Below are 26,685 nucleotides of genomic sequence, written 5' to 3'. Positions count from 1 at the left end.
GCATTCTGGACGTTTTGGGCAGAAAAACAATCTTGCTGTTTCTCACATAAGTTTTAGTTTTTCAAGGAACATTTTTGGACAAGAAAATCGTTACCTTCAGGTAGGTTAAGATCTACAAAGCATTTTTTTTTTTGGTGTAAGTTTTTATATTATAGGATCACAGACTTCTTGAGCTTGGTAGGGACCTGCAGAGTTGATCTTGCCCAATTCCTTTCCTCAAGCAGCACCACCTGTAGTTGGGTGCCCAGGTGGCTTTTGATTATCTCCAAGGATGGAGATTCCACAGCCTCTCTGGGAAACCTCTGCCAGAGGTCAGGCATGCTCACATGAAAAAGTGAAAAATCTAACATTGTGATTACTGAGAATTTTATTTTTTTCCCTCCAAATCATCAGTTCTTGAAAAGCCCTCCAAATACATGTGTGTGTATCAAATGCTGAGTGTGTCTATATCTGCTCTCTTTTAAATTTTCTTTTGTTTTTTATAGAGGGTTTATTTAATTACTTGTTGCATATCTGGGGTTTTTTATCATGTTCTGGATATAATTTTATTAATTCTTAATAAGGACAGAAATAGAAGTACTTCTAAATAGAAGTGCATCTAAATTTTACATAAAAATCCAGTCAACTTATGGGTGATGCTGTGTTCTCCAGAACTGAAAATCATTTGAGTGCATATTGCACAGCAGTGTTCACACTATTCCCACAGATTTCTACAGTCTATATAGGGAATAAGTTCCCTATTTGATCCATCTGATAATGGTATGGATGTTGTAATTAAACAGCTGGAATTGAGAAGGAAAAGTAACCCTAAAGCCATTTTCAGCCTCCTGTGATGTACTTACTCTCCACTAAAAATGGTCTATAAACTTTCTGCAATACTTGCACACTGCACAGTAGTTTTCCCAAGTGAAACAGGCATCTTCCTTCCCACCAGACTTTTATGCTAAATTTGCCTTTTGAGGTTTTGGAAAAAATTCAGAACACAAACTTTGTAATCACTTGATCAATAAGTTCCTTTTACATTCTTTTTATCTTGAGCTTCCTGTAAAAGCTTATAATTGCCATTGATAGAAAGACTGCAATAATATCCACTTGTTTTTAATAAAAAAATAATCTACATATGAAATTATGAAAGGCCTCTTTACATATAAGAGCACAAGTAAACTACCTTGCTGAAATGGAAGAAATTATACTTTGCTATCAAAACTTTAAATCTACTGAAAAGTGATTTGGTCTCCCATGGGCAGTACTTACTCCTAATAGGAAAAGAAAATTTTTATATTTGGTTTTGCACTACTCCAGAAACAAGACAGAGAAATTTGTTCTGCAAAAGGTTAGACAAAAATAAATACAGAAAAATGGTTCTTCAGGATTTTTTGAGTGGTTAAGTTATGAATGTATGAATGGGCTGGTTACTCTATCTTTTCCTGGTGGTTATTCGGAAACAAACCATGGAATTAAGGAAATAAAATTAAAGAAAAGGGAAGAAAGATGAAGCCACTGGTTCTTATTACCTCACAAGAACTATCTGATGAGAAGAAGAGTCTAAACAGAAACAGAGAATCTAATAAAAAGGCTAGTGGTTTGGAAGAGATTATTTCAAAGTACTCACAGTTAAAAAACAACAGGGTTCTGCTTATATTTAGGAGTGAAAAATAATTTGGTATTTTCTGCAATAAAGGCAGCAGCAGTGAGTTTTAGTAGTAGATTTTTCACTGCCTTTTAGGAAGTATTAGACAAAAGCCCTATAAATAATATGTTCTCCAGTAAATTGTACAGCAGAAAAACTTCTCCCTCCTTATACAAGGGTCACTGAAAATCAATACAGTTCCTTCTAAAAAACTCCCTACAATGTTTTAACACTAGTAGGTGATGGTTCAACTTGTTACGGCTTATGGATAAGCAACACACAAGAATCACATACACACACAAAGCACTGAAAATAAATGGCTGGCAGCATTTCCATAGGGATCTGACAAAAATAACTGTGGATCTCCTGATAGATGTTGATGTATTAACTCTGGGACAAGAACTTCAACTAAAAACAGTGCAAACAGACATCAGTTTCCCATCAGTTTTGATGGGAAATCCCAAATCGATAGCCTATTTGTGTTTTTAGATTCCCGTGTATTGGGTTCAACACTATCTGCCCCAAAATTCTTGTATCCAAGCAGGGATGTTATGGTCTGGATGGGTGAACCACCAGATGAGCAAAACCTTGATGACACACCACCTCTGAAGTTGTTGGTTGATGGGCTGCAGCCTAGCCAGAGAACTGAAACAAAAGAGGGACCTCTGTGCCTGTCCTGGGACCTGGCCTGTTCAAGATCCTTGTCAGCCACCTGGAGGAGAGCAGGGAAGGCATTTTGCTCATGCTGACAGGCAAAACCAAGCTGGGACATCCAATCCACATGTCCAACATCAGGGCTGCCACCTGCAGGGAGCCAGGCTGGAGGAGTGGCCCAACACGAGCATAATTACAAGGACAGAAAGAAAGTCCTGCTGCAGACAGGAAGGCAGGAATAACCCCCCCTTTGCACCCATACAGGCTGGGAAGCAGCTCTGCTGAGTGGGCACTGGGGCTCTGAGCCAGCAGCAAGTTCAGCTTTTACTGGCCTGCCAGTGAAGTTATTACCTGAGCTCAACAGAGGGCCCAGCAGGATGCTCAGGCTGGAGCACTTGCCTGGGGGGCTGAGGAAGCAGGGCTTGTTCAGCCTGGGGAAAAGGCAATCACAGGGGGACTGAAGAGCCACAGTACAGCCTCCCTGCCTGCTGACAGGGGTCACTGAGCACAGGGAGACATGCTCCTCACAGTGGTCTCTGGCAGGGAGAGGAACAACAGGCATGTGGCAAAGCAAGAGAGGTTCAGGCTGAACTGGAGAAATTGTCTTCCCTATAAGGACGGGCAGCCACTGGCTGAGGCTGCCCAAAGAGGCTGTGCCAGCTCTGTCCTTGGAAGTTTTCAAGACCTAACTGGGTGAAGCCCTGACCAGACTGGTCTGACCTCATACTTGACCTTGCTTGCTTAGCAAGTTGGACTTGAGACCTCCAGTCATTCTTCCAACCTAAATTATCTTGCACATCCATGATTTTATATAGTAAATAGTATGATAAATAACCAGCAATGGTAATATCTAAATAACAAAATATAATACATTTCAGTGCTCTTCTTTTCTTGTACTATTCCTGAGAGTGCATTATTGTAGACACAATAAATTAATGTTCTCATCTATGCAGGGCTTTTCACTGCTACGCATGTAGTGTAATCATTTGCATTACTAACTTCCTGCTTCTTTAAATAAAACAATTTGCCTGGCTAAAATCAAAGACTAACTTGTCTAACACCCTGATGAAGATGATGGGGAATGATGTCCTCTTACCTTGCTCATCCTGTGATAATTCATACTCTTTTGACCTAGTGGCAGAAATTTGCACTTCAGAACATCTTCACAAATTGCTTTGCATACTTAATTCACTGAACTGACAGCAGTGTCTGAGGGTAATTTGCTCTGTCTTTGCTCTTACTAGGAGGTCCTCAGCAGAAATCCTCTCATCAACTCCAGGGGTTCTTGTCTGTGACAGCCCAAATGGAAAAGAGAAACTATAATATGCTGTGAATGCATTTTATTTTGATTTTACTTGTCTAATAATTAATTAGGAACACATGAACTCAAGATTAAAATGCTCATCCTGGGGAATCAAATCAAGTGCACACAGTCTCTCATAGCCTGTCACGAATCTATATATATGGAAAGGAGATTTCAAACTCGTGACTGAGAGGTGCTCTAGAATCTGTTCCTGTACCACATCCTAAATTTCTATCCTAAATTAACTAAACCCCATTTTTTAACTGCTTCATCTTTTGTCAAGGGGTAACACGAATAAAAACTTAGAATCCTCTATTATAACAGCCCAGATTTTTTGAAGATAGGCTATTTATCAATAACTGTATTTCTCCAAGTTAAATCCTCTATTATAACAGCCCAGATTTTTTGAAGATATTGATATTGATACAATAACCCAAGTTATTGTATCAATAATTGTATTTCTCCAAGTTAAAAAAAGTGCTTTTTTTTCCATTTGTTCTCTAAAATCACAAAGCTGGCAACAAATGCATCTCCCTTTCATTAAGGCCTCTATCAAAATAAAATTTCTGTTCCCTAAGTATTTTAATATCTCTTTCCGCCACCTTCTCAAGCTCAAATTCATCCTCCTGAGATATGGTTGTTTGGAAAAATTCCTAGCACCACTATAAAGAAGCACTTACTGCTGCTAAAGTCAGTATTAGACAAACTCTTCACACAATATTCTGGCTCTCACTGATTGAGAAACATGGGACATTGCCATAATTTCTGTTTTAATAAAAACTCTGCCTGAAGTATAACGCAATATTTGGAGGAGGAGATTTTCTATTAACTTTTTCATAAAAATTGGCAGTGCAAGATTTATATGTGGGAGTACTTGTGCTCCAATATTGTTAATATGGGTTTTGATTAAATTATTATTGCTTTAATATCAGTGTTGCCTGCTCTCATTGACAGGCAATCCTGTTGATTGGTGTTACATTTACGTCTATATTTTAATACATATTAAAAGCAAATCCTCAGTATCTGTGTCAGAAGACTGCCTGCAAAGATGAGGGTAAAACTGAAAGGACTTTTCTGACAGCTTAGATTGACATGGGGAACAGAAAGCTTTGCTGATAGACAAGAGCAGGGGACTTCTTTTCCTCTTTTTTTTTTTTTTTTTTTTAATAGGCATAACAGTACCCATCTGTTCCTGGATTTAGAGTGCAGATGTACTCTAAGAAGTAACTTTGTAAAATTGGAAAATTGGTGTCGTGGGGCTTTGTGCTCATTCTCCCAGTGACTCAAGAGCACACTTGCTCAGTTAGCAAGTTTTAAAAAAGAGAAAGACTGGCTAGAAGCTTTGTACATACCCTGAGATGTAAATGCCCAGCTGAAATCTACTGTGTATTACCAATAGCAATAAGGACTCTGTAACTACAAAAAAATTTAATTTTGCTGCTATGTGATGCAGTGGTTCATTCAGCCCTGTCGGATGTCTGTTGGTTCTGCAGTGCAAACAAGTGTTTGTTTTTCTCTACAGGTGGTTGCCCTGATGAAAGCAGTGCAATATGAGACGTGCCAATAGCTCACTTGGAATTCTTGCATGGAAATAAGATTTTTGCTTTGTTCAGGCATCACTAGCTACCTGTTTCCTGTCTGAAATTACAGCCTCCTCCAAATCAAAAATATCCACACTGCAGCCTACACTTTCATCCATCACTTTTTGCAGCCCATTAGCCAAACTGCTTTTGCTGTGTGTTTATTTTTCCCCCAATATTGGTCTTTCTTTCCAACTTACACAAAAGATGATAATTTAGAAGGAACACCAAATAGCAAATATTTCTTTCCAAGATTTTTATTTCTCATCCTGTTGCATATCACATGTTTTTCTCCTCTCCCCTCTTTCTCTCAGCCACAAAATCTGTATGTACATTTACTACATCTACTAATCTTAAAAAAAGTGAAACATGCTCCCATTCCTCACAAGGTATTAGTGTAGATTTATACAGAAAATCTACAAATAAAAATTTTTTTGAACGCCCCAATATTGGTCTTTCTTTCCAACTTACACAAAAGATGATAATTTAGAAGGAACATCAAATAGCAAATATTTCTTTCCAAGATTTTTATTTCTCATCCTGTTGCATATCACATGTTTTTCTCCTCTCCCCTCTTTCTCTCAGCCACAAAATCTGTATGTACATTTACTACGTCTACTAATCTTAAAAAAAGTGAAACATGGTCCCATTCCTCGCAAGGTATTAGTGTAGATTTCCACCTTTGATATCAAATAAAGATTTTTTTGAACATGTTTTCTGAACTACCACTTTTCAAAACAAGCACCCTGTAATATATAGCATAACCTATGCAAAATAACTGGACTAGAGGAAGAAATGTCTCAGACATGGCCATGAAATGAAGAGAGATTTCCCCTTAAAATGCTCTCCAAGGCCAACCTGTCCTATTTCACATGGGACAAGCAGTGATCCACTAAGACAATTCTCCTGATGACATAACAACATAGTAGTAAAGAAAGAAGGCGATGTGAGAAAAAAGGAGTCTTTTGTTATACAAAAGAATACTACCACAATATTTTCAGGATTAAAATCAGGGGGAAAAAAACTGAAGACTAACTTCAGGTCTCAGTTGGGAACCACAGGATTTCTTTGCATATTGGAAGAGTTGTCTGAGAAAACTAAGAATAAAAAAGTACTTGGAAATATCCCTTCAAAAAGTTATGACTCTTCTTAATGAGGAGTGGTGATCCTTGCCTGCAAATGTTTGGCTGTATAGTGTTAATTTAACAAGCCACCCTTCTGGTCTCTGTAACACAAATGATACTCTGTGATCTGTTAAATGATCCCCAATATTTATGTCACAGTTGATTTAACAGGAAATGTGCTACTTCCTGGGATATCCTGCATGCACACACTTCAATAGCACAGCACAATGCAATCTCAGAGATTACTCTGCAGCCATTGATTATGTGGAAAATAACTGAGGTTCATACTTGACACCTACTGCCTTTGCACTGTTTTGGGAGAGGAAAAAAGAAGCCTGTGAGCCAAGAGGAAACATTTTCTTTACTATTCAGGCTGGCACACCACATGTGATATCTGATGTGGAAATATTAATTACTTCAGTCTTTTCTTGAAAATCTGCTCCAACAGTAAATATTAAACAGAGACATATGTTTAGTAGCTTTAGTCAAGATGGTTTTATCCTATGCTCTTCAGGTTTCCCTACTCCCTGCTGCAGAGTTGTGGCTCTCAAAGCTTCTCCAGTACTATGGGACATCACTCAACACATCATCTGCTCCATTTAGTGACTAAATACAAGCCCTTCTCTTAGAAACCCTGATGCTTTTAAAGGCATTTCCTTCTATGACTTGTTCTTCTAAATTCTCCATCCCCTGAGTTCCTCCAGTATCTTATTCAGATGATTTTCCATATTCTTGCTCTGATGATATACAGTGGGAACTCTGCTAGGTCTTTTTCCTTGCTTCCTTTTCTCTTCTGTTTGTCCCCATTATTTTCTCCAGGAATTATTGGAAAAAAAATAAAAAGAACAATGATGGGTAACTTCAGGGTTTCTTTCCCCTGTAAAATTACTGCCTAAACAATAGCTTGGTCTGACATCTCCACAGCCTAAACCTGACAAAGAATTGAATTCCTACTTACATCTTCCATTCCCCTGTCTTCATTTGGTGATCAAATAAAATTTCATTCTATTCTCTCACTCCTATTGCCTGGTTTCCTTCCTGAACTTAGGCCCAAGCTGATGGGGATGTGAAATTTCTTGCAATCATTTTTAAGTATCTACATATTGCTAGTCATCTGAAGTTCCCTTAAAGTCTTGAGAAAGAGAAACAAGCATGCTCATGCAACATTTCAGAAACCTACTTTGGGTGTCTTCCTTAGGACAAATTAAATACAACACAAAGTAACTAATTCATATTCTTTTATCCTATTGAATCTCACTGTGATTTGGCATATTCTTTATGCATATGGTTTGAATAGCTATTTAGATTTTAACTACGCAATTATTTTCCAATCTGGCCTTGACATGGTAGAACTGATCTTTTGTGAAGATGCAGACAAGGTAATCTTCCAGCCTCTTTTCTTTACACTGAAGTTACAGTTGAAAGTTCTTCAATTTTTTAACCCCGAATTCTTTATTGAATCAATCTAACTACATGTAGCATCTATGCTGACTATGGGGTCACACCAGCTTTTAGAGGTATTTTTTATTCTTTAGTGTTTCTCTGGTATTAAATATGCAAGAAAAAACCCTTCTCATGAACTCCTTTGGTCTAATACCACTGTCATGCATATGGAAAAATCCTCAGTGGTTGAACTTCTTTTCTTGATTCTGTAGTTTATTCAGCCCCTACCACATTATAGATGTTTTTTGAAAGTTATTATCTTTAATATAGATGCATATAAAGATTCTGCAGTTGTGTCTACTGTTAATAACTATTAATAATTGCTTTAATTATAAACTCCTGATGATCTACAAAAAGTGCACTGTCTAGTGGATGTCGCTTTATCCATAATGAACTAAAAAATTCTAGAGTTCAGTCCTATAACATACTGAGAATCATGAGAAATCAAACCGAAGTTCATAATTTCCTTGTTGTAATAATATTGAAATGTACTAACAATTTCAAATTTGTCTGAAACATTTTGGGTTATTATCTCCTCTTGCCCCCTGAAATTGATGTGTTTACTGTTTGGCATGAGCTTATTTCTCAACCCAAGTGCTCACATCCATAATGGAGACAGCAAAACCTAAGTGGATAGGAAAAAATCTCCAGATTTATGAGAATAAATAATAGTGATGAAGGGAGCTTTAGGAGAACACAGTCAAACCCTCCCTAAGAGTTTTGTACATTCACTTAAAAACAGTATGAAACAGCTGCATATATTCACCATGAAAAACACTTCGGGAAAGCAAAATATGTAGGAAAAAATGTATAATCTTTAATCCTGAAAGTTCCCATACATGCAAATTCTTTGCTTCTATAACTTGCAGCTGAACTTATATGGAATGGGAGGAAGATGTGCCCTGCAGATGTGTCAGTGCCCTCAGCATGAGCAAAAAGTACAATTCTATGGTAGCACAGCAGTTATTTACTTGCATGTGTTTTGTCCATTCAGTCACCACCTGAAGATACATACATGACTGAAAAATAAACTGCTCTTTATTTCACCCCTGGGTCCAGGTATCCTGGACTTAATCCAAGTGATTTCAAGAAAGAGTCAGAGAACTTTCAGTAGACATGACTGAAAAATAAACTGCTCTTTATTTCACCCCTGGGTCCAGGTAACCTGGACTTAATCCAAGTGATTTCAGGAAAGACCTTTCAGTACAAACAAGTTTCTGGAATGGTTTTCCTTTTGGAGAATAGAATTCTAAATGTAAGAGAGAACAAAAATGATCTAAGAATACTTCTACAAAATCAATGAATTTCATATTAGGCCCATATGAATGAGCCACAATTAGGAGGGGGGGAAAAAAGGCAACTTTACCTATAAGGTTGCATTTCAGATCAATGAATTTCATATTAGGCCCATATGAATGAGCCACAATTAGGACGGGGGGAAAAAAAGACAACTTTACCTACAAGGTTGCATTTCAATGCATATTATTTTTTAAACTCTTACTGATTACCAGAGAAACCTGTTGAACTAATTTTAATAAATACCTCAGGGCTTTTCTGTATAAACCAAGGTATACACACAGTGCTACTGATTACTATTACACAGTTGAGAAAAAATACTGGATCATTAAATCTTTAAACATGAAAAACTTGGTCTTTCCTTTGCTTGGTGCTCATTCAAATAGAGGCTCAAAATATCCAATTAAACAAGACCAGTCATCTTCTCGGTGCTAATTTTGTTCAGCTTGTGTTTGCCTCTAACTCGATCCTGACTTTTGTGCCCACTTGGAAAACACCTATTAAAATACAGCCTAGAGTTAAGAAATGGAGCCTGTGGGGAGCTGCTAGAGCAGAGCTGACTTTGTCAGTGCTCTCAAGTGACCCCATTAGTCCCTCAGAGGCAGGTTAAACAGCTTCAATGCCCTGCAGAGCCTTTCCTGGGATACTGGGATGCAGTGCCCAGCTGCTCATGTGCACCTTGGAGCAGGGCAAGGATCCTGGGGGGTGCCAGATGCAGAAGGGTCTGTACTCTGTTTGGGACATTGTCCCAAGCTCCCAGGCTCAGAGTGGAGGTATTGTCTTGAACACTGCTTTATTTGCCTTGAATACTGGAGCAGGACTGCCTGCAGCCCTTGCACCCTCTGCCTGCCATCACTTGTTCTGGGAGGACCTGCCTCAAGCCTCCAGCCCCTCTCCGTCTCCTTCTAAATTCTCACCTCTGTTACTCTACTGCCTAAGGGGGCTTTTGGGGTTCATACAGGGCCCCTCACCTGCCTTGTGGGCAGGTGTGAGGCTGTCAGGTGCAGGAATCTGCCTGTAGAGCACCAGCCCAGACCTGGGATGGGTGGGGAGGCTGGAGGGGAACTGACTGCTCACTTCCAGGTAAAACTAAACCAGTTTATTATTAAAAGAGTCTGACTCACTGTTCCAAGTAAATTAGTGGCTGCTTAAACACAAGAACCAGGGATCATGATTCCCATCCCTGTTTTCTGAAAGCAAAAGTCTTACAGTAAGGAAAAAAACCCATTTTAAAAGCTATATTTTGTCAATATGATGATCTCATATGCATCAAAAATGAACATGGACTGCTCACTTCCAGGTAAAACTAAACCAGTTTATTATTAAAAGAGTCTGACTCACTGTTCCAAGTAAATTAGTGGCTGCTTAAACACAAGAACCAGGGATCATGATTCCCATCCCTGTTTTCTGAAAGCAAAAGTCTTACAGTAAGGAAAAAACCCCATTTTTAAAGCTATATTTTGTCAATATGATGTATCTCATATGCATCAAAAATGACAGGCTTGCAGCATGCAAAGGGAAGAATTCAGAACAAAATCGGAATATTCAGGAATTTGATGTATTTAATAGGAATATTCAAAATGCAGAAAAGTCTAAATAATCCATGTGCAGCAGGATTCATGTGATGTTTTCCTAAAAAGGCATCTATCTTGACTGAGGTGAAATATGTATTGCTTTACTTTTTTTTACCCTTTTAGAAAAAAAAAATATTTCAAACTGAAATAAAATTATGTGTCAAGGTTTTAAACCACATGCAGAGATGATTGTGAGGGGCAGGTGATGAAAGCTGCAATCACTGTAAGTGGCACATAACAGGGCCTGAAGTTTTATGAATAGACAAGAAATTGCTGTCTCTTATATACCTGCCTATCCTCTTCTTGTACCCTGCAAGACTGTCTTAGTTAGGAATATCTGAGTCACACTGGGCCACCAGTGGTTCATGGTGACTGCAGCTGAGACTGGGCTGTGGGCAGTGACTCCTGGAGCTGGGTAACATTTCAGGCTGCAGAGGAGTTGCAGGATTGGGTTCCTCAGAGATCACTGCTGTATGGTGCTGCTTATTCTGTGGCTTTTCTTATTTGGCCTAGAGACACATTTCTGTAGTTTATGCAAAGCAGAAGTCAATGAAATGCACTCTTCTCCAATCACATTTGGGTTTTCTTCCCTGCTGCAATGTATTTTACTTTTGTTTATAACAGAAACAAAGCAAAAAGAATCCTCAAATAAACAAATGGAAAAATCCCCTTGGTCTTTGGAAAAATTTCTTTGAGATGATACACTGCCTCATGCACTAATATATACAGTTCAAAGGAAAATAATGGGCGCATTGTCTCAACAAGGCAAATTTAAACATTTAAATCATAGACATGTACTAACACACACACAAGGACAGTCATCTTGGTTAGTTAAAAGACACAATAACATTTCCCAACAGTGCTAACAATGTTGAACTTCTAAAGGTGATGGAGAAAGAGAGCCAGCTAGCGAAGACGATTTAAGGAACTTATACAGGTGGCAATGGCAGATGGGGTGGAAAGTGTCAGAAGGAGGCAGTCAGGAATATTTTGGAAAGGTGCACTCTACCTGTGTAGCCCAGCGAATTGTCGCCGTGATCAGAGGTGGGGAGTGGCGTCCCGCTGTCGTTCCCCCTCTCTGGGTCTTCGGAGTCTGTCGGAAACAACAGCAGAGCTGCTGATGGGGTCACAGGAGTAACAGTAGTTGCCATTTTGATCACAACACGTCCAGACACAATTAAATCCACACACGACAGCAAGAGCCACAGTGCCAGCACCCGGCACACCTCGTCCTTCCCCCTCCTGCGTGGCGGAGACACGGCCGAGAGCATTGTCCAGGCTCCCCAAAAAGCTGTCCCCTCTTGTCCCCTGGTGTCCCCTCTGCCAGTGTCGCTCTGCAGCCCGCCAGGCACGGTGGCCACCCTGCTAACCAGCCAGCGCAGGCTGCGGGGAGCATATGGGGACGGCGAGGCAGGGGAGCTGAATGCTAGCATCGCTAATTTCCCACCTTATTGTTAATCAAAGCTATTGACTGCGATCGCTCCCCATCACCGCTTCATCTCCTGGCAATTACAGACCCAGGGGACTTCACCTCTTTGTGGGGAGGGGGCGGGGGGCGGCTGGGGCTCGGCGAGCACCGGGAGATGGGGCAGGGAAAGGGCTCAGCATCCTTTTGGATGCGCTTCCCGCTACAAGATTCCTGCAAGGAATCACTCCGTTTTCACATTGGAAAAAGGAAAAAAAAAAAAAAGGAAGGCAGCTGGTCAGCTAAACACATAAATGAACACATGTTTTAAGACCCCGGGATGAATTGCAGATCAAAGAACCACAAAGCACCACGAATATAACTTGTAATGATGAACTATATATGATGAACTTGTAATGATGAACTAAATAATTCCAAACAAACAAACAAACAAACAAAAGAATTAAATTCCAGTTGCTCTGAAAACAAAACAGCACAACTCAAAGGAATTTTGACAATAGCACCGCACCTTTTTGCTCTCAATGTAAAACTGCTTATTAAACTTAAATCTTATTTAAGTTTACTTTTGATAGTGCACTGTCCAACAGATAACACCTAAAAAGAAACATTAGTATTTTGCTTGGATGAAAATTTCAAGAAGAAAACGTCCTTGCAAAAATAACACTACCACAACAATAGGCTGCTTTTCGCCTTTTTTCTCTGTTGACAGGTGTCAGATAATTTATTAATTATTGCAAAGACATGTTTTGCTTTCTCAGACATATTTTGGACCTCTATAAAGACTGAAAATAACTGTTCATTTTCAACAAAATCCACTCTGCTAAAAATTACTCTGAACTTTGATAAAACACCCAAAGCAACTGTATATGAAACAAAACTAGACAAAAGAAAAAAAAAAAGTGGTGTTTTTTTTTTTCCCTGGATGCTGGATTTTACTAATTCAGTCTTTCTGATTTTTAAAATGCAATGCCAAACATTCATTTCTCTACTTGTTTTCTGAACAATCTTAGAGACAATGTCTCTAAAAATCAAAATCTTTTGAATGAGTTAGAAAGAAAAAATATTAAGAAAACCAAAATCCTCAAGACCAACCCACTCAAGGGGACTTATTGGAAAAAAATATTTCTTTAGAAAAGTCAATTAAAGGATTGATAGCATGCCTTTCAAAATACTGTCGTGCAAATTAAGAAAATAAAAGACCAAACAACAAAAAAGCAGCCGAACACCAAGATGATGTTTCATCTTGGCAGATGAAAGAAGTGAAATATGTTCGTTTATTGGCCCATTCATCTTTGCTGGCTCACTAATGGCCAATGTCACGTACATCTTTAAAATCTGCTCTGAAAATGGCTGCAGATTGACTGGATCAACACTCTCTTTCTCCAGATTGCTCACTCATTTGCATTCAGGGGTTGATTGGGTCAAAGTTTTAAATTACTGCAGTAAAGGACAGAAGGACGGGACTTTTTATTAATTTAAGTGGCAGAGGCTGTGCCTACCTTTTTTAGTGCAAAGGTTTATAACCAGCTACAGGGAGCCCAGACCAAATTTAACCAATGAACCTGCTGATCATCATTCTGAGAGACTGATTGCCTTCTAGGAGATTTAACCACACACTGCTCAAAATGATTGAGGAGGAAGAAGATGCTCTGAGAGCTACTGGAAGTGTCCTGTGTGTCACTGTAATGTTTGGTCTCATGTGCAAAATAAAATTTCACAATGAATTGGACTTTTTACCCAAGACAGCCCCTCAGATATGGAATTCCAAACAGCACCTCACACCCAACCAATGTTAATGGCAATGCTAATGTTGGCCCCCAGAAAAGCTCACTTAGGAGTTTTAACAGGATCAGTCTCCAATCAAGAAATGCTGTGAATTCAAGAAAGCCAACAGGCTGGGAGAGCAGCAGCTGTAAAAACCAGGCTACAACTACTTGCAGCTATTTGGGCTTTGCAAATCTTGGCTCCAATCACTCAGTAAAAGTAAATGAGGGAGGGAATTAGTTTCTTTTTGACACTGCTGATACTTACACTATATCTGTTTGTGATAATGCACTTGTTATTTACTTTTATAATCTAAAATTATACAGACCTTGTTCACTCTCTCATTCTTTGAGAAATGTTACTTTTCCACCTGATATTGAAAATTATATTCAACTAATGTTAAATTATAATCTCTGGCTGGAAATGACTATCTAATGATAAATTCTACCCATTTCATTGAACAATAAGTGCTACAGTTTGGGCTGTTGCCCTCTGTGCTGGGCCGAATTTAGTTCCAGCTGCGTCAGAAGCTTTGCTTGGGAGTCTCTGTAATAACTTAACAGAGGTAAGTAGTGTTGACTTAAATAACACATTTCACTGTAGGACTGCTGTGAAGGCACTCTATTGAATGGCAAGTAAAAGTCTTGAATGTTAAGACATGATGTATTTCTTATGACTACCATGCTGTAGGATCAGGCAATTTTCAACTTGGCTCTCTTAAACATAATAAACAATTTTACATCATTACACTTTTTGAAACTTGTTGCAATGCCAGAAAATGTGAAGCAAATGAACTATAAGCCCAAGAACAATTCACCTGACATATGAAGAATTTACAGTTCAGTCTGAGTCAAAGCAGAGGCTGAACCTGGTGCCTAATCCCTCAAAGAAATGTCATAATCAGTCCTTAAGAAGTTCCACAGGAGTGACAGAGAGAGATGTCCCTAAAAAAAGACTCTCCAATGTGGCTGGACATTTTGGTTGAATTTCTGTATCAGACAAGAACTACTTAAACCAAGGTTTCTATTTTCTCTTAGCTACTCAATAAAAGAGCCCATTTTCACTGAAATAAAGCTTAAACTTTAAAAAGATGCCTAGGTTGTAATTGGTTGATTCATTATGTAAAACAAAAAAAAAAATCAAAACAACAAACACAACCAAAGAAGCAAAAAAAAAATCTACACAGCACACCCCTCCCCGCAAAAAAAAACAAACAAAAAAGCCCAACAAAATAACAAACAAACAAAAACAACAGAAAAAATACTTTTATCTGTAAGTATGCAAAACTTCAGGAAGAAGTCAAAATTAGTTCCCCTCGGGTGTTTTGGTTTTTTTTTTTTTACTTTTTAATATAGTTCCAAATGAATTTATTTGGGAAGAGGGAGTTGAAAAATGAAGCTTTGAGTAACAAAAAATAAGGACCAAGCCACCCCTTAGCAATTGCCACTATGCTTTGCTTTCACAGGAGCACTTGAGATGCTCTTCATTTGAGAGGGTGAACACCCTCATCATGATGAAAAAAATCTCATTCTCTCTTTCCACAGAAATTTCTAGAGCCACCATTCATTAATTTGGGGAAGACATTAAAAAAATAATCAAAAAAAACAACAAACATCTACTTGGACTTGAGAGGAGAATGTTAAATTTACCAGCACTGAGTACTTCAGCTTTTTGGTGGAATGTTTTCAGGTTTAGTCAGCCCAAGCACACATAACTCCTTCCAAGCATAAAGAGGATTTTGCATAATCATTCAGGTTCAGAACAATTTTAGGTGCTAATGGCAGTTGGAGATTTATATCAATGCGAGGAGCCTTTTCCAGTTAAATTTCTACTGAAATCTCTAAGTTATTTCATTTTATTGGATGGCCACACCATTGATACTTTAATTCATGAATCTTTAGCTCTTCAAAAACAATTTTAGGTGCTAATGGCACTTGGAGATTTATATCAATGCGAGGAGCCTTTTCCAGTTAAATTTCTACTGAAATCTCTAAGTTATTTCATTTTATTGGATGGCTACACCATGATACTTTAATTCATGAATCTATAGCTCTTCAACATTTTTAGAAAATCTAAATAATAAATATTTACTATTCTATTAATTCTATTGGCTATTCATTCATTTGGCTCCTAGAACACCTCAAACTAGACAGACACACTTATTTTCACAGCTATTTATATTCCAGTGCATTTTACAATTCTAACTTCAAAAATTATATTAAACATGTTTTTAACCATGGCTATGCTCTTTATAGAAAAGCCACCAGTGATTTTTTTCCCCACTGGTAAGAGAAAGTGATGCCATCAGTTACTGGTTCTTTTGAATCTGGAGATATATCTGGATGACACATTTTATTGATGATGCATCCTTAAAAATCCCCAGATAATTCAGTATTGATGCCCTGGCCCAGCCTCCTGGTGGACATAAAGAAAAATTGAAAAGATGTAAACAGACACAACAGAATTCTTACTTCTGTAAGAATTTCATGTATCTGACTTTCTACACTGGTCTTTGCTTATCTGAAATTAAAGTCACCTACTGAAAAATGTCTGACTACAAAAAATAGTAACTGTTACCCATATTTAATTCCAAAATTTATAACTTCATTATTTCTTGTTATGTTTCTCTAAATTTCATTATCATCAACCGCTTGGGGGTATAAAACTGGAAGGAAACAGCATGAACAGCATTTTGCAAATGAGCATTAATAAAAGATTAGGATGAAGCAAATGAATATAAACTACTATCAATATTAGAATTGTGTTCTACAAATTGGATCAATTCCCATTGATTAATTTCTAGTGATCTAGACAAATTCAGGAAGAGACATCAGAAAAAAAGCCCAACTGGGACTGCATCAAACCACAGCTTAAGACGAGGAACTAAATTAGTAGCCAAATTTTTTTCCAGTGTTTTGATTTATTCTAGGTTTTCTTTGGAGTTACAATACAAATACACTATAATATGTCTTAAAGAATATTTAATTTATTCTTATTTCTTCACTTGGTTGTACACAATGACAAAACAGTTTATGCTCTCAGAATATAACTAAGGATAGTGCCTAAAGGAGAACCATTGATAAAAGTCAAATCATTAAATCCACAAAAAGCAAATTCTGTACAGGGAAAGTACTATCTAATAGAATATGTGTATTTAGAAAAATACAGACAAGATTTCAAGGATGTAGACATATTCTTCAGATCTGGAACAAAAGAATAACTTCAGGCTATGTGCAGAATTGGGAATAATTATGCTATCTTTAGACTATCACAGCTTGGTGAATACTCACAGGTCTGTATCAGAAACCTGTTAATCTCATTAATATCCTTAGCAATATTTCATAATAGCTCCAACAAAGTATTCTTTTTCATAAGACTTAATACAGCATCTTTCTAAAGACTGGCACATTCATCCAGCTAACTTGTTTAAGTAGGATAATTTAGCAAGTTATGACCACTTTCATCAGCTAAGAGTCTCCACAAGAAATAGGTAGTTCATTAAAAATTTACACTGCTCAGCTGCCTTATTTCAAAAGTTAAGAAAGAGTCAAGCTAAAGGGAAAATGCAAGAATTTGCTCTCCCGTAATTTGCTCTCCATGTCCTTAATGTGACTTGGCTCAAGTAAATGGTAGATAAATCTGCAAGGATGTTTTTTTATTAATAGCTTGTACAAGTGTGTTCTAGCAATTCAATAAGTAGTCTAAAAAAAGAATGTACACTTACACACGGGTAGAGAAATGTTATTCATTACACTCAAAATATATTCTTTTGATGAGCAAAGAACACTTTGTAGTGTAAAAGAAACCCCTTAGAAATTATTTTTTTTCTAAAACAAGGAAGAATAAAACATTTATTTAATGGTTTGAGTATCTCTTTTTTGCTTATCTTTAAAGAACAGTTCATGACTGAAATCCTGACAAAACCTTAGTAAGGATGCTGTTTAAAAACCTTTCCTTCCCTTTATTTTCACAACACATTCAATAACAGCCTTTAAGTAAGAACCACAAAGTAAATGAGTGAGGGCTTTATTATGCATAAGCATGAAAAAACCTTGTTGTATCTTTGCAATTTATTTATTTATTTATGCAGTAGGTAATAAACAAAGGTGTTGAGCTACTTCAATGCAGATCCAGCAAATATATTTTACTGAGTAGCCGAACCATAAGCAGAAGTCTTATGTGGGGTCATCACTGTATGAATCCAATCACATAGAAACATTTCTGACTGAACGCTTGAATTTCTCCAAACTTGGAATTTGGCAGTGAGAACAACAAGCTTGCACTGCAAGACTTTGATGCTACCAAACCTGCCTGTTCTCTGTCTACCTGCCCTTGCTCATTGACTTTTTCTGGTTTTTCCTTGCCCTTCTTGAGCTATCCCTTGTAGCACTCCTGTTTTGCATCTGCTCCCATTTCTTTCCCTGCCAGACAAACCTGAAGGTAGCAGCCACTCATGCTAATTAAATGGTGCTGGAAGTGAGTTAACAGGTGGTGGCCCCAGCTGCTTTTGTTGCAGGGGTAGATAAGAGACCCATCAGTAGCCTGTGCAAGGGACTATGATTAATTAGGACAAGAAGCCATTTTTCTAGGGAGGGAGAACAAGATTTACAACAGAATTTTCTACTCCAAGGTAACAAAGAATGTTTCTTCAGAAAATGCAGAAATAAATGACCTTTTAGTAGTTGCTCACCAGTCATCTTGACTATGTTCAATATGACATATGCATAAGACCTACTTGACATAGATTTGTTCATACCAGTATTTTCTCTTCACTGCAAACAATGAGTTTTAAATTGCTTCAGGAAATGTTCTCTCCCTTAGAAGACCCCTTATTTTGTTTTCTTCCAAGTAAACTTACATGTTTGTCAAGAAAGTTCTGACTGCTGTGGGAACTACTATCAAGACATTTAAATAATAGCAACTAATACCATGTACAGCTGAAGAACTGGTTATGCAAGCTTCCCATGCAATCCTCCAACTCCACTGGACTTCTTGCAGTAATCCCCTAGCTATTGAATTAAACTGAGTCCACACCCAGTCCTCCAGGCATTAACCCCTGCAGCTCCTTTTCCATGGCTGAAGCCCTGCAAAGATGTTTTGAGGCTGAATTATGCAGCTGCTCTACAAGAAGCTGCCCCCAAAATAGCAGCAGAGATCTGGGTTCCCTTGCTCTTTGCTGTAGAGCTGGAAAACAGCAATAATTCCACCATGCTAAATTACCCCTTATATTTTTCAGCTGAGTGGTAAACTTTGGGAAGGTGATGAATTTCCCTCATTAATGACAATTACAGACAAACAAAAACGCAGGAACTAATTCAGCATACCAGCAGCCTTGCAGTGACATGATTTGAAATTAAAACTACCATAAAAATGAATATTGAAGTGGATGTACACAATCCAACAGCTGAGAAAGTCCTTTCTCATTCCCTTGCTTTTCTGAATATGCAAAGTCATCTTCTGAGTTGTCAAAGATATATCTGCAACACAGCTGTGTCATTTACATTTTGCCAGTCTATCTGCAGAGCTCAGCATGAAGAATAATGTTAAATCAATGTATGTCAATGCTTGCTTAAAGAAAGAACAGACATTCTTGCACTAATACACTGTCCAGCAAGGCAAGACACTGGCACATTAACTCGGCCTATTAACACAGACATTTGAGCAAGAAACTCTCCCTGGTATCACAAGAATCACAGGTTATTTGCCTTCAGAAGACACTCCTGGCTATTCTGGTTTGGTTTGACTCCTTTATAAAGGGCTACATTTTGAACCGTTTTGCTGTTTCCAGCACTTTTTCTATCTTTCAACAGTGACTTCAGCCACATTGTGATAACTGATGCCTTTAGCCTATGAATTTCTTAGAGGATATATGTTTTATATAGGTTGTTGCTCTTCTGTGCTTTTCTTTCTTTTTTGTCTCCCACATCCCAGCTCTCTGGCTATGACAAAGAAGCCAGCAGACAGGACAGGATGTAAAAGTCCCTGTCCTTCCTTACTTAAAGCCAATCACATTCTATTTAAGTTGTCTTCTGTACAAAGCAAAACTATGCTATAGCCTATGGGGTGATTAAAGGATTAAAAAAGTGAAGATTCAACTCTGTTGTAGTTGACAATTATAATCACTGCATCCTACCAGGAAAGTCTTTGGTAGGTAATGTACAGGGATGATTTTGAAGTGAAGTGAAAAGGTGACTTGCATGATAAACAGATATTCACAGTGACTTGTAAAAAGGTGTGGAGTAGAAAAACATGGACTGTCAGTCAGTACTTCTCTACAAGGATAAATTTACAGCAAGCTACAAGCATCGTCAAACCACACAAACATATCCATACAACATGGTAATCAGTCAAGCTGTCCAGAATTCCCCTTCCTATTCACCTTCCAAATGTATTAAATGAAACTCATATGCAGCAATACTTTTTTTTTTTTTTAATCCAAAGATTAAAAAAAAAGGTTTTCTTTTATTCATGCTAAATAGAGGTAAGGACTTCAGGGAAGTTTTTTTTCCTTTTGTTATTTGATCACAGGCATTCTCTCTGTAAAGTTCTTCTGAGAAATTTCTGTTTTTTGCAGCATAATGAAATGCATTTTACAAAGTAGGTTTTTGACTTTGTGCCTTGGAGAGAAGCCGTACAACAGGTGTTCCTGCTTGCTTTGTTTACCTGAGCTGACTACTCACTGCTCAAAACCATATCCTTAAGAAAACAAATGATGGAGCATGTAAGCATTTGCCTGGAAAATTTGATATTAGGCTTGAAGCCCTTTCTTGTTAAAGCAGCTAAATGCTCCCATTGACTGGATGAAGGGTTCTGTTAGCACAGCTGTGAATACTTCAGGGAAGTGGGAGAAAGAGCCACAAATAAAGAATTAGCAATTACTATCTAGCTTATAATGAAACATACAGATATGTCCCAATCAACTTAATGATTCTCAGGCTGAACCAGGAAAGATAAAATAGTGGTCAGTTAATGTAATAGTTCCTAATGGTTCTTTAGCATCTTCCAGCTGGGAATCTCATTTCTCAGTGTGATTAATGTCAGCCTCAAAAGAAAGCACAAGGTCAAAAATTACTCCAGGTTTATGAACTTAAACTCCAGACAAAATAGAACAATGATGAAATGAAATAGCTAAGGAGGAGAAAAATCAATAACTCTTCTATCTTGTCAGAATTCAACTCTGCAAAATTAGTACCAGATAAGAAATCATGCAACACAGCAAGGGGTACTTGGGCTTACAAGGATATACAGATTTCTCTAAATATTTTAAATTTGTAATACAATGTATACTGAGCATAGGAATTATTAGCTAGAGGCAGTAATTTTGAAACAAAAAAGGACCTTCAATAGATCCACAGGAATCCCAGAATTAGAGCTGTAACTGGAAGCAAGCACAAAGCCCAAAGCAATCAAGTATGAACACTGAAGAATAAGTTTTAAACTACACAAATATGGTGAGAACAATACCAGTGTAAATAACAAAAGCAGCCATGTCAAAATTTTGATGAATGAGATTATCAAGATGTTAAAGATTAACCAAATTTCACATCTATGTTCAAAAGCCTACCAGATCTTTGAGATAAATAGAGAGAAAAACACAACCTTATCAGAAGCTTCAGTTTATGCATTGATAGAGAAAAACAACTAAATAGCAAATGGAAGGAAATATTTGTATTTTGTGGTTTGTGTTTTGTATGAGCTATGCAAAACCGAAACCTTCATGGAGCTAGAGACCAGGAAATTAGGCTTCTCATAATAAAAGGCTCATTTATCACCAGTAGTGAACTGAAAATGGAAGCACAGATGACTAAGAATTCATTGTGTCAAAGAAAGTTTCCCAAGTATATCATTGCTGACTGGGTCACAGCTTTAATATCGCTGACCTAAAGTACAACACTGCAAGAGTGACAGCTTAAAAAAAAGAAAAATTTCTTTATCAAGCCCTGTTTGTTTGTCCTACCTTCATTTAATGTGTTGGTGCAGCTGCTTTGGGCAGGAAATAAAAAATACTTCTGAAGCAACATTATACATCTCGTGTATTTCTAGCATGATTGGTTCCATATTGCTGGGGCCCTCAAGCGCCTCTAGCACAGATAGATCCTCATCAAATTTAAACATGTCAAACTGGATAAAATCAGAAGTAGATGCTTCATCCCTACGGGCTGGGATGACTGCTACCCAGCACTGAAATTCCAGCAGGGAAGAGGATGCCCTGGCTGTGATCTGAGCGCTGTGTGCTGCCATGGGGGGCTGAAATGAGCTCAGGAGCTAAGCCCTGAGGTGGCTGTCAGCAGCCCCTGCCAGGCTCCTGCGTGCCCTGGTGCCCGTGGGGTTCCTCTCTGGTCCTGGCTGACACCTCAGCCCAGGGCTGGCCCAGCTGTGACACAGGGGACAGTGGGCTAGCAGTGCCCAGCCCTTGCTGGGTGCTGCAGAAGGGCTCAGAGAGCTGCAGATGGGACACTAGACCAAGAAAATGTCCTTCAGCAACATTTTCACTGGCTGGTCAGTGGGGAACCTCAGAATCGAGTTAGGTCTGCAGTGGAAAGCTTTAGTTCTCTGCAAAGAGCATTTAAACCTAAATAGGCGGAGCAGAGTTTAAGTATCTTATACAACAGAATTTCAGATGGTCTAGGCACTGATAACCACAGAGCCATTGATCCAGACCTGTACAAATAACCTATCAATCACAAATGAGTTGTGAGGTGGCTCAGAGCTCATTGATACACCATTACTACTGCTACCGAATTTAAACATCTGTATCTGAGGGTTTGCTAGTTTGCAATTGCAGCATATCATGACACTAAGGATTTTTAGGTATATTCAAGATATACATAAAAAAAAAGTCTATACATAAGTGTACTCCAACTACTATACTAAACTTGTACCATAGAACAATATGAAAAGAAATTTAATATTTTTTTACTGGCTTCAAGTTTATTTATTTTGGTGGGAATATAGGTATGAAAATTATGGGAGAAGGAGACAGGAGAATAATACAAATGCACAAGACCCTTAGAGAAAGGGAAGCATTTTTAGTGTATTAAAAGCGATTAATCATATTTTCTTTTAGGAGGCCAGACTACAGAAGATTCCTGGAAAAGCACTGTAATTTCAGAAGGCGCTGGATATGAAAAAAAGAGAGTAACACATTGGATCAAATAACACATCCAGCTAGAGACCGATCTGACATTGAACACTAGTTAGAAAGTAAAACAACAAAGAATGCTATTATTTTATATTTCAAACAGTAAAACAAGTCTTGGAAAATACTGAAAAAAATTAAACCTTAAACCAAAAGAAAGTTACTGAGTTTACCCCATCATTCCTGTTACTGAAAATGTACAGTTTATTAAACTCTACCAAAATTGTGTTGCTGTTCTACAACTGTAGAGTGACCAGGGAGATATGATATAATATTGAAAGCTTAACAGTAGAGATAAATAAGCTGTAAATGCACGTAAATGCTCAAACTGAGCAAAACCAAAGTGTGAAAGAACTCAGTGAGAAAAACTTTACACCTGAAGTGAAGACTATTTCAAATACCCTTCAGGAAAAGCTTCTATAACTGATAAATGTTTTAGAACTTTTACCTTAGCTACAAAACATTGAGAAATAAAAACAGAAACATTTGTTATTAGAAATAATATAATTAAACTCAATCTAAGATGTTTTCCTTATGGTTTATTTTTTTTCTAAATGGCTATGATTTTGAAAATACATTTAGTCTTACAAAAGTGACAGATATAATATAAAGAAATTTATGTTCAATGATAGAGGAAAAACTGGATAAAGAAGCTGCAATAAATAAACAAAATCTACCATAAACATTGACTGAAATGTTAACTAGTTCTACACTGATTAGCACTCATGCCTAAGAAGGCTCCCCAGGTAAGCTCCTATTTAAGGTTTTCTCCTCAGCTTGAAACTTGAAGATAATTATGTTTGACTAGATTCAGGCTGAGTGTCTCAGGGTCCTGCTCCCCCAGTCACTCCAATCAAAGTCCTGGAAAAAACCATTCCCACTTTCCTTGAAACATCCCACCAGAGGTGTCTTTCTCAAGACAACCAAAAGAGAAAAGTTGGTTTATAACAAAATATTGTCTAATATGCAGACAAAATGCAACTGCACTTCACATCCACTGGTTCAGGTATAGCTTTGAGACTCCTTCTGTCTTTATTTAATATGTTAATGAAGATTAGCAAGTGAATTCAAAAAAGGCTACATCAGGAGATCCAACAGATGCTGACTCTCTGATGGCAGAATCCCTATTCTCTAAAAAATCACACTAAAATAAAACACTCCCAAGCCCTTCCTCATCCCATTCATCTTATTTTATCGATATATATTTAATAATCTGAATTTGTGACATTAATAGAAATTTCTTATTTCTTACATGTGAACAAATAACTGATTCTACTATTTAGATTCTCACAATTGAAAATGAAGGCCATTCATAAGTAGCAAGAAAATGCACTTGATGAAAAATGCTATAGGCAGATGAAGATTTTTCTGATGATAGACTATCAAGGAAAATTTAGGTGAATTTAAACTGGCCCCTCATTTATCATATCCTGTGGGCAAGTCAGTTAATAGCTATATTGATTCTCTTCCGTGTTCATTCTTATATACATCATCCAACCAAGGTGAAAGCAACCATGAGATATTAATTTTAGAGAAAAATATTTAAATGATAAATGTTTGAAATTGCAGTTTAGAAATTATTATTATACAATGGATTTCCTGTTCTTAAATTATAGGATGTATGGATATAATCACACCAGGAAAAATCACATTAATAAATACTAGGTGATCCTTGGAAGTGCTGTACTGTGAGGAACTAGAAGAGACTCAAACAGAATTGTATTAGCTGAGGATCTGATACATGCTGATCATCACTTTCACACAAAAGTCAAAGGTTTTAAATATCTGAGACCATGGTTTGTTTGGCCTGCCAGTATCTGAAGATTAGAAGAGGGGGAAATACTCCACTTCTATGCACATCTGATTTCACAGGCAACTTAAAAGGCATTTCTTTTTTTCCTCCCACTGAAAAGTAAAGAGCAGGGCAGATGACTCCCACCCTAATGTTCGTCTGTTTTGAAGAAGGATGATCAGTGAAAGAAAGGGAAATAATCTTCTTCCAAGGTCAGAAAGGATGCACTGCACTTTGTTCAAATGGCTTCAATTTTATTTTTTTTTCCTGGAAAAAAAGATATGGAGCAGACTGAACTAGGACACAAGCAAAACACAGCTCAAAAAATTGAATACTTGATATTACTATTAACACAATGTGTTTTTTAAAAATTCTAGAGGCAGCACAATTTTTTTTTTCCTTTTGCCTCCTCCTTACAAAATGTAACTATTCTTGTGCAACTGGTTTTAATTTTTCATTTTAACAGTTCAACTAATCATAAATCCTTCACTCCTAGACTAATTTGATCAGTTATTATTTTATTCAATGTGGATTTAGAAAGTTAAATCTCTGCAAGGATATTTTTGATAATTTCTTTATTTTAAAAAACCCTCTTTCTCAACAGCAAACATTTTCCCCAATCAAGCCTGAAGAGTCTTGGGTTTTTTTTTCAATGCTTCAGGATATGCAGTTTTAAAAGTTTTGTTAGCAGAAAATAAGACAAAGTTTAGGATGCATTTGTATAAAAACTGTGTTCACAGAGGCTTCCCTCAGCTGCTTCAAGGTCAAAGGGAGCTGCAAGATGGGAGGTGAAGTTTATCTTACCATCTCATTAATATCTTTGGAGAAAAGAGAAAGGGAACAGAGAGAGCACACATTTGGTGCAGTCTGTGGCTCCTTTTAAGAAAACAATTGACTTCTTTTGTATTTTTATTACTGGAAAAAGTGAAAACAGATCTCTGAGGAAAAAAAGAGCCAGATCTCCTGTTGCAAGGACACTTGGTGAGATCCGGCTGGTGTCTCACGCAGCGCTCGGGCACAGGGAAAGGCTGGGCTTGGGAAGAGCCCCCGACTGCTGCAGCTGAGGCTGGAGCCCCAGCGGGGTCAGGGAGGTGCCTCTGGGGAGAGCTTCCAGGGGCCTTTGGAGCTGAGCTCCAGCTGCTGCTGCTGGGAGGGGAGGAGATGAAATTATAGCGTGGAAAGGGGAGAAAAGCAGAAAGTCTGAAGGGATGAAAACACAGAGTTTTGCTTTCATCCCTCTAATATTCTCAGGAATCCCTTCAGGGGGATGAAAGCCAGCTCTGGTAAGTCTGATTCCTCTGTCTTTATGTTTTGCAGGCATCTACAGACAACAGAAATAAGTGATAATGAATAAGAATTGGAAACAGTACAGACTGCTGCCTGAGTGTCATTGAAATGAGTGTGGCAAGACACAGGCTCTTTCAATGACCCTTGTGACCAGTTATTTTAGTGAACAGCAACAGCTAACATGCAGTTATGATACACCACCCTCTACAACTCCCAACCAAAAACCTCTGCAAGTAAAAAAAAATAAAACAAAAAAAATCCTGTATACTCTTACTGTCACAAAACCACAGACTTGAAACTTAGGAAATTGTAGAAGTGAAGCTGCATGACTGATCTTACTACAGCTTCCCAAGGCACCTCTGAGTCATTAATTTTATGACCCTTTCAGAGTGTTGTCCCAGTGCAGAGGATACATAGCAAGAAAGAGAAGTACAAAATGTTTGAAGTGTATGGACACTCTATGATCAGGAATCAGGCTTCATTAAAACCATTTAATTCACAGACACCACTGCTGAATGATCTCAAATGGTGAGCTAATACAGTTTCCTCAGAAGTCTGCAAGATGGAGAAGGTAATATTATCATCTCATTTTAGCTGGACATCTGAGGTGCCATTGTGCCTAGAGACAAGTTTTCTGAAGAAAGTTGCTCCCCAGATTTCCACAACCAAGGCT

General features: G+C 37.8%; 1 protein-coding gene across 1 annotated transcript in view; it reads right to left on the bottom strand.

The window, feature by feature from the left end:
* Positions 1–26,685, bottom strand: part of ROBO1 (roundabout guidance receptor 1) — a 634,903-nt gene that overhangs the window by 341,816 nt on the left and 266,402 nt on the right. Inside the window, exon 3 of the mRNA XM_039713255.1 lies at positions 11,614–11,697. Within this exon, the coding sequence (XP_039569189.1) occupies positions 11,614–11,697 (84 nt within the window). The remainder of the gene's footprint in view (positions 1–11,613; positions 11,698–26,685) is intronic.

The sequence above is a fragment of the Passer montanus genome, unplaced genomic scaffold, assembly GCF_014805655.1.
Source record: "Passer montanus isolate IOZ18808 unplaced genomic scaffold, ASM1480565v1 scaffold28, whole genome shotgun sequence".
NCBI classification, from domain to species: Eukaryota; Metazoa; Chordata; class Aves; order Passeriformes; family Passeridae; genus Passer; species Passer montanus.
This window is presented reverse-complemented; position numbering and strand designations above follow the sequence as displayed.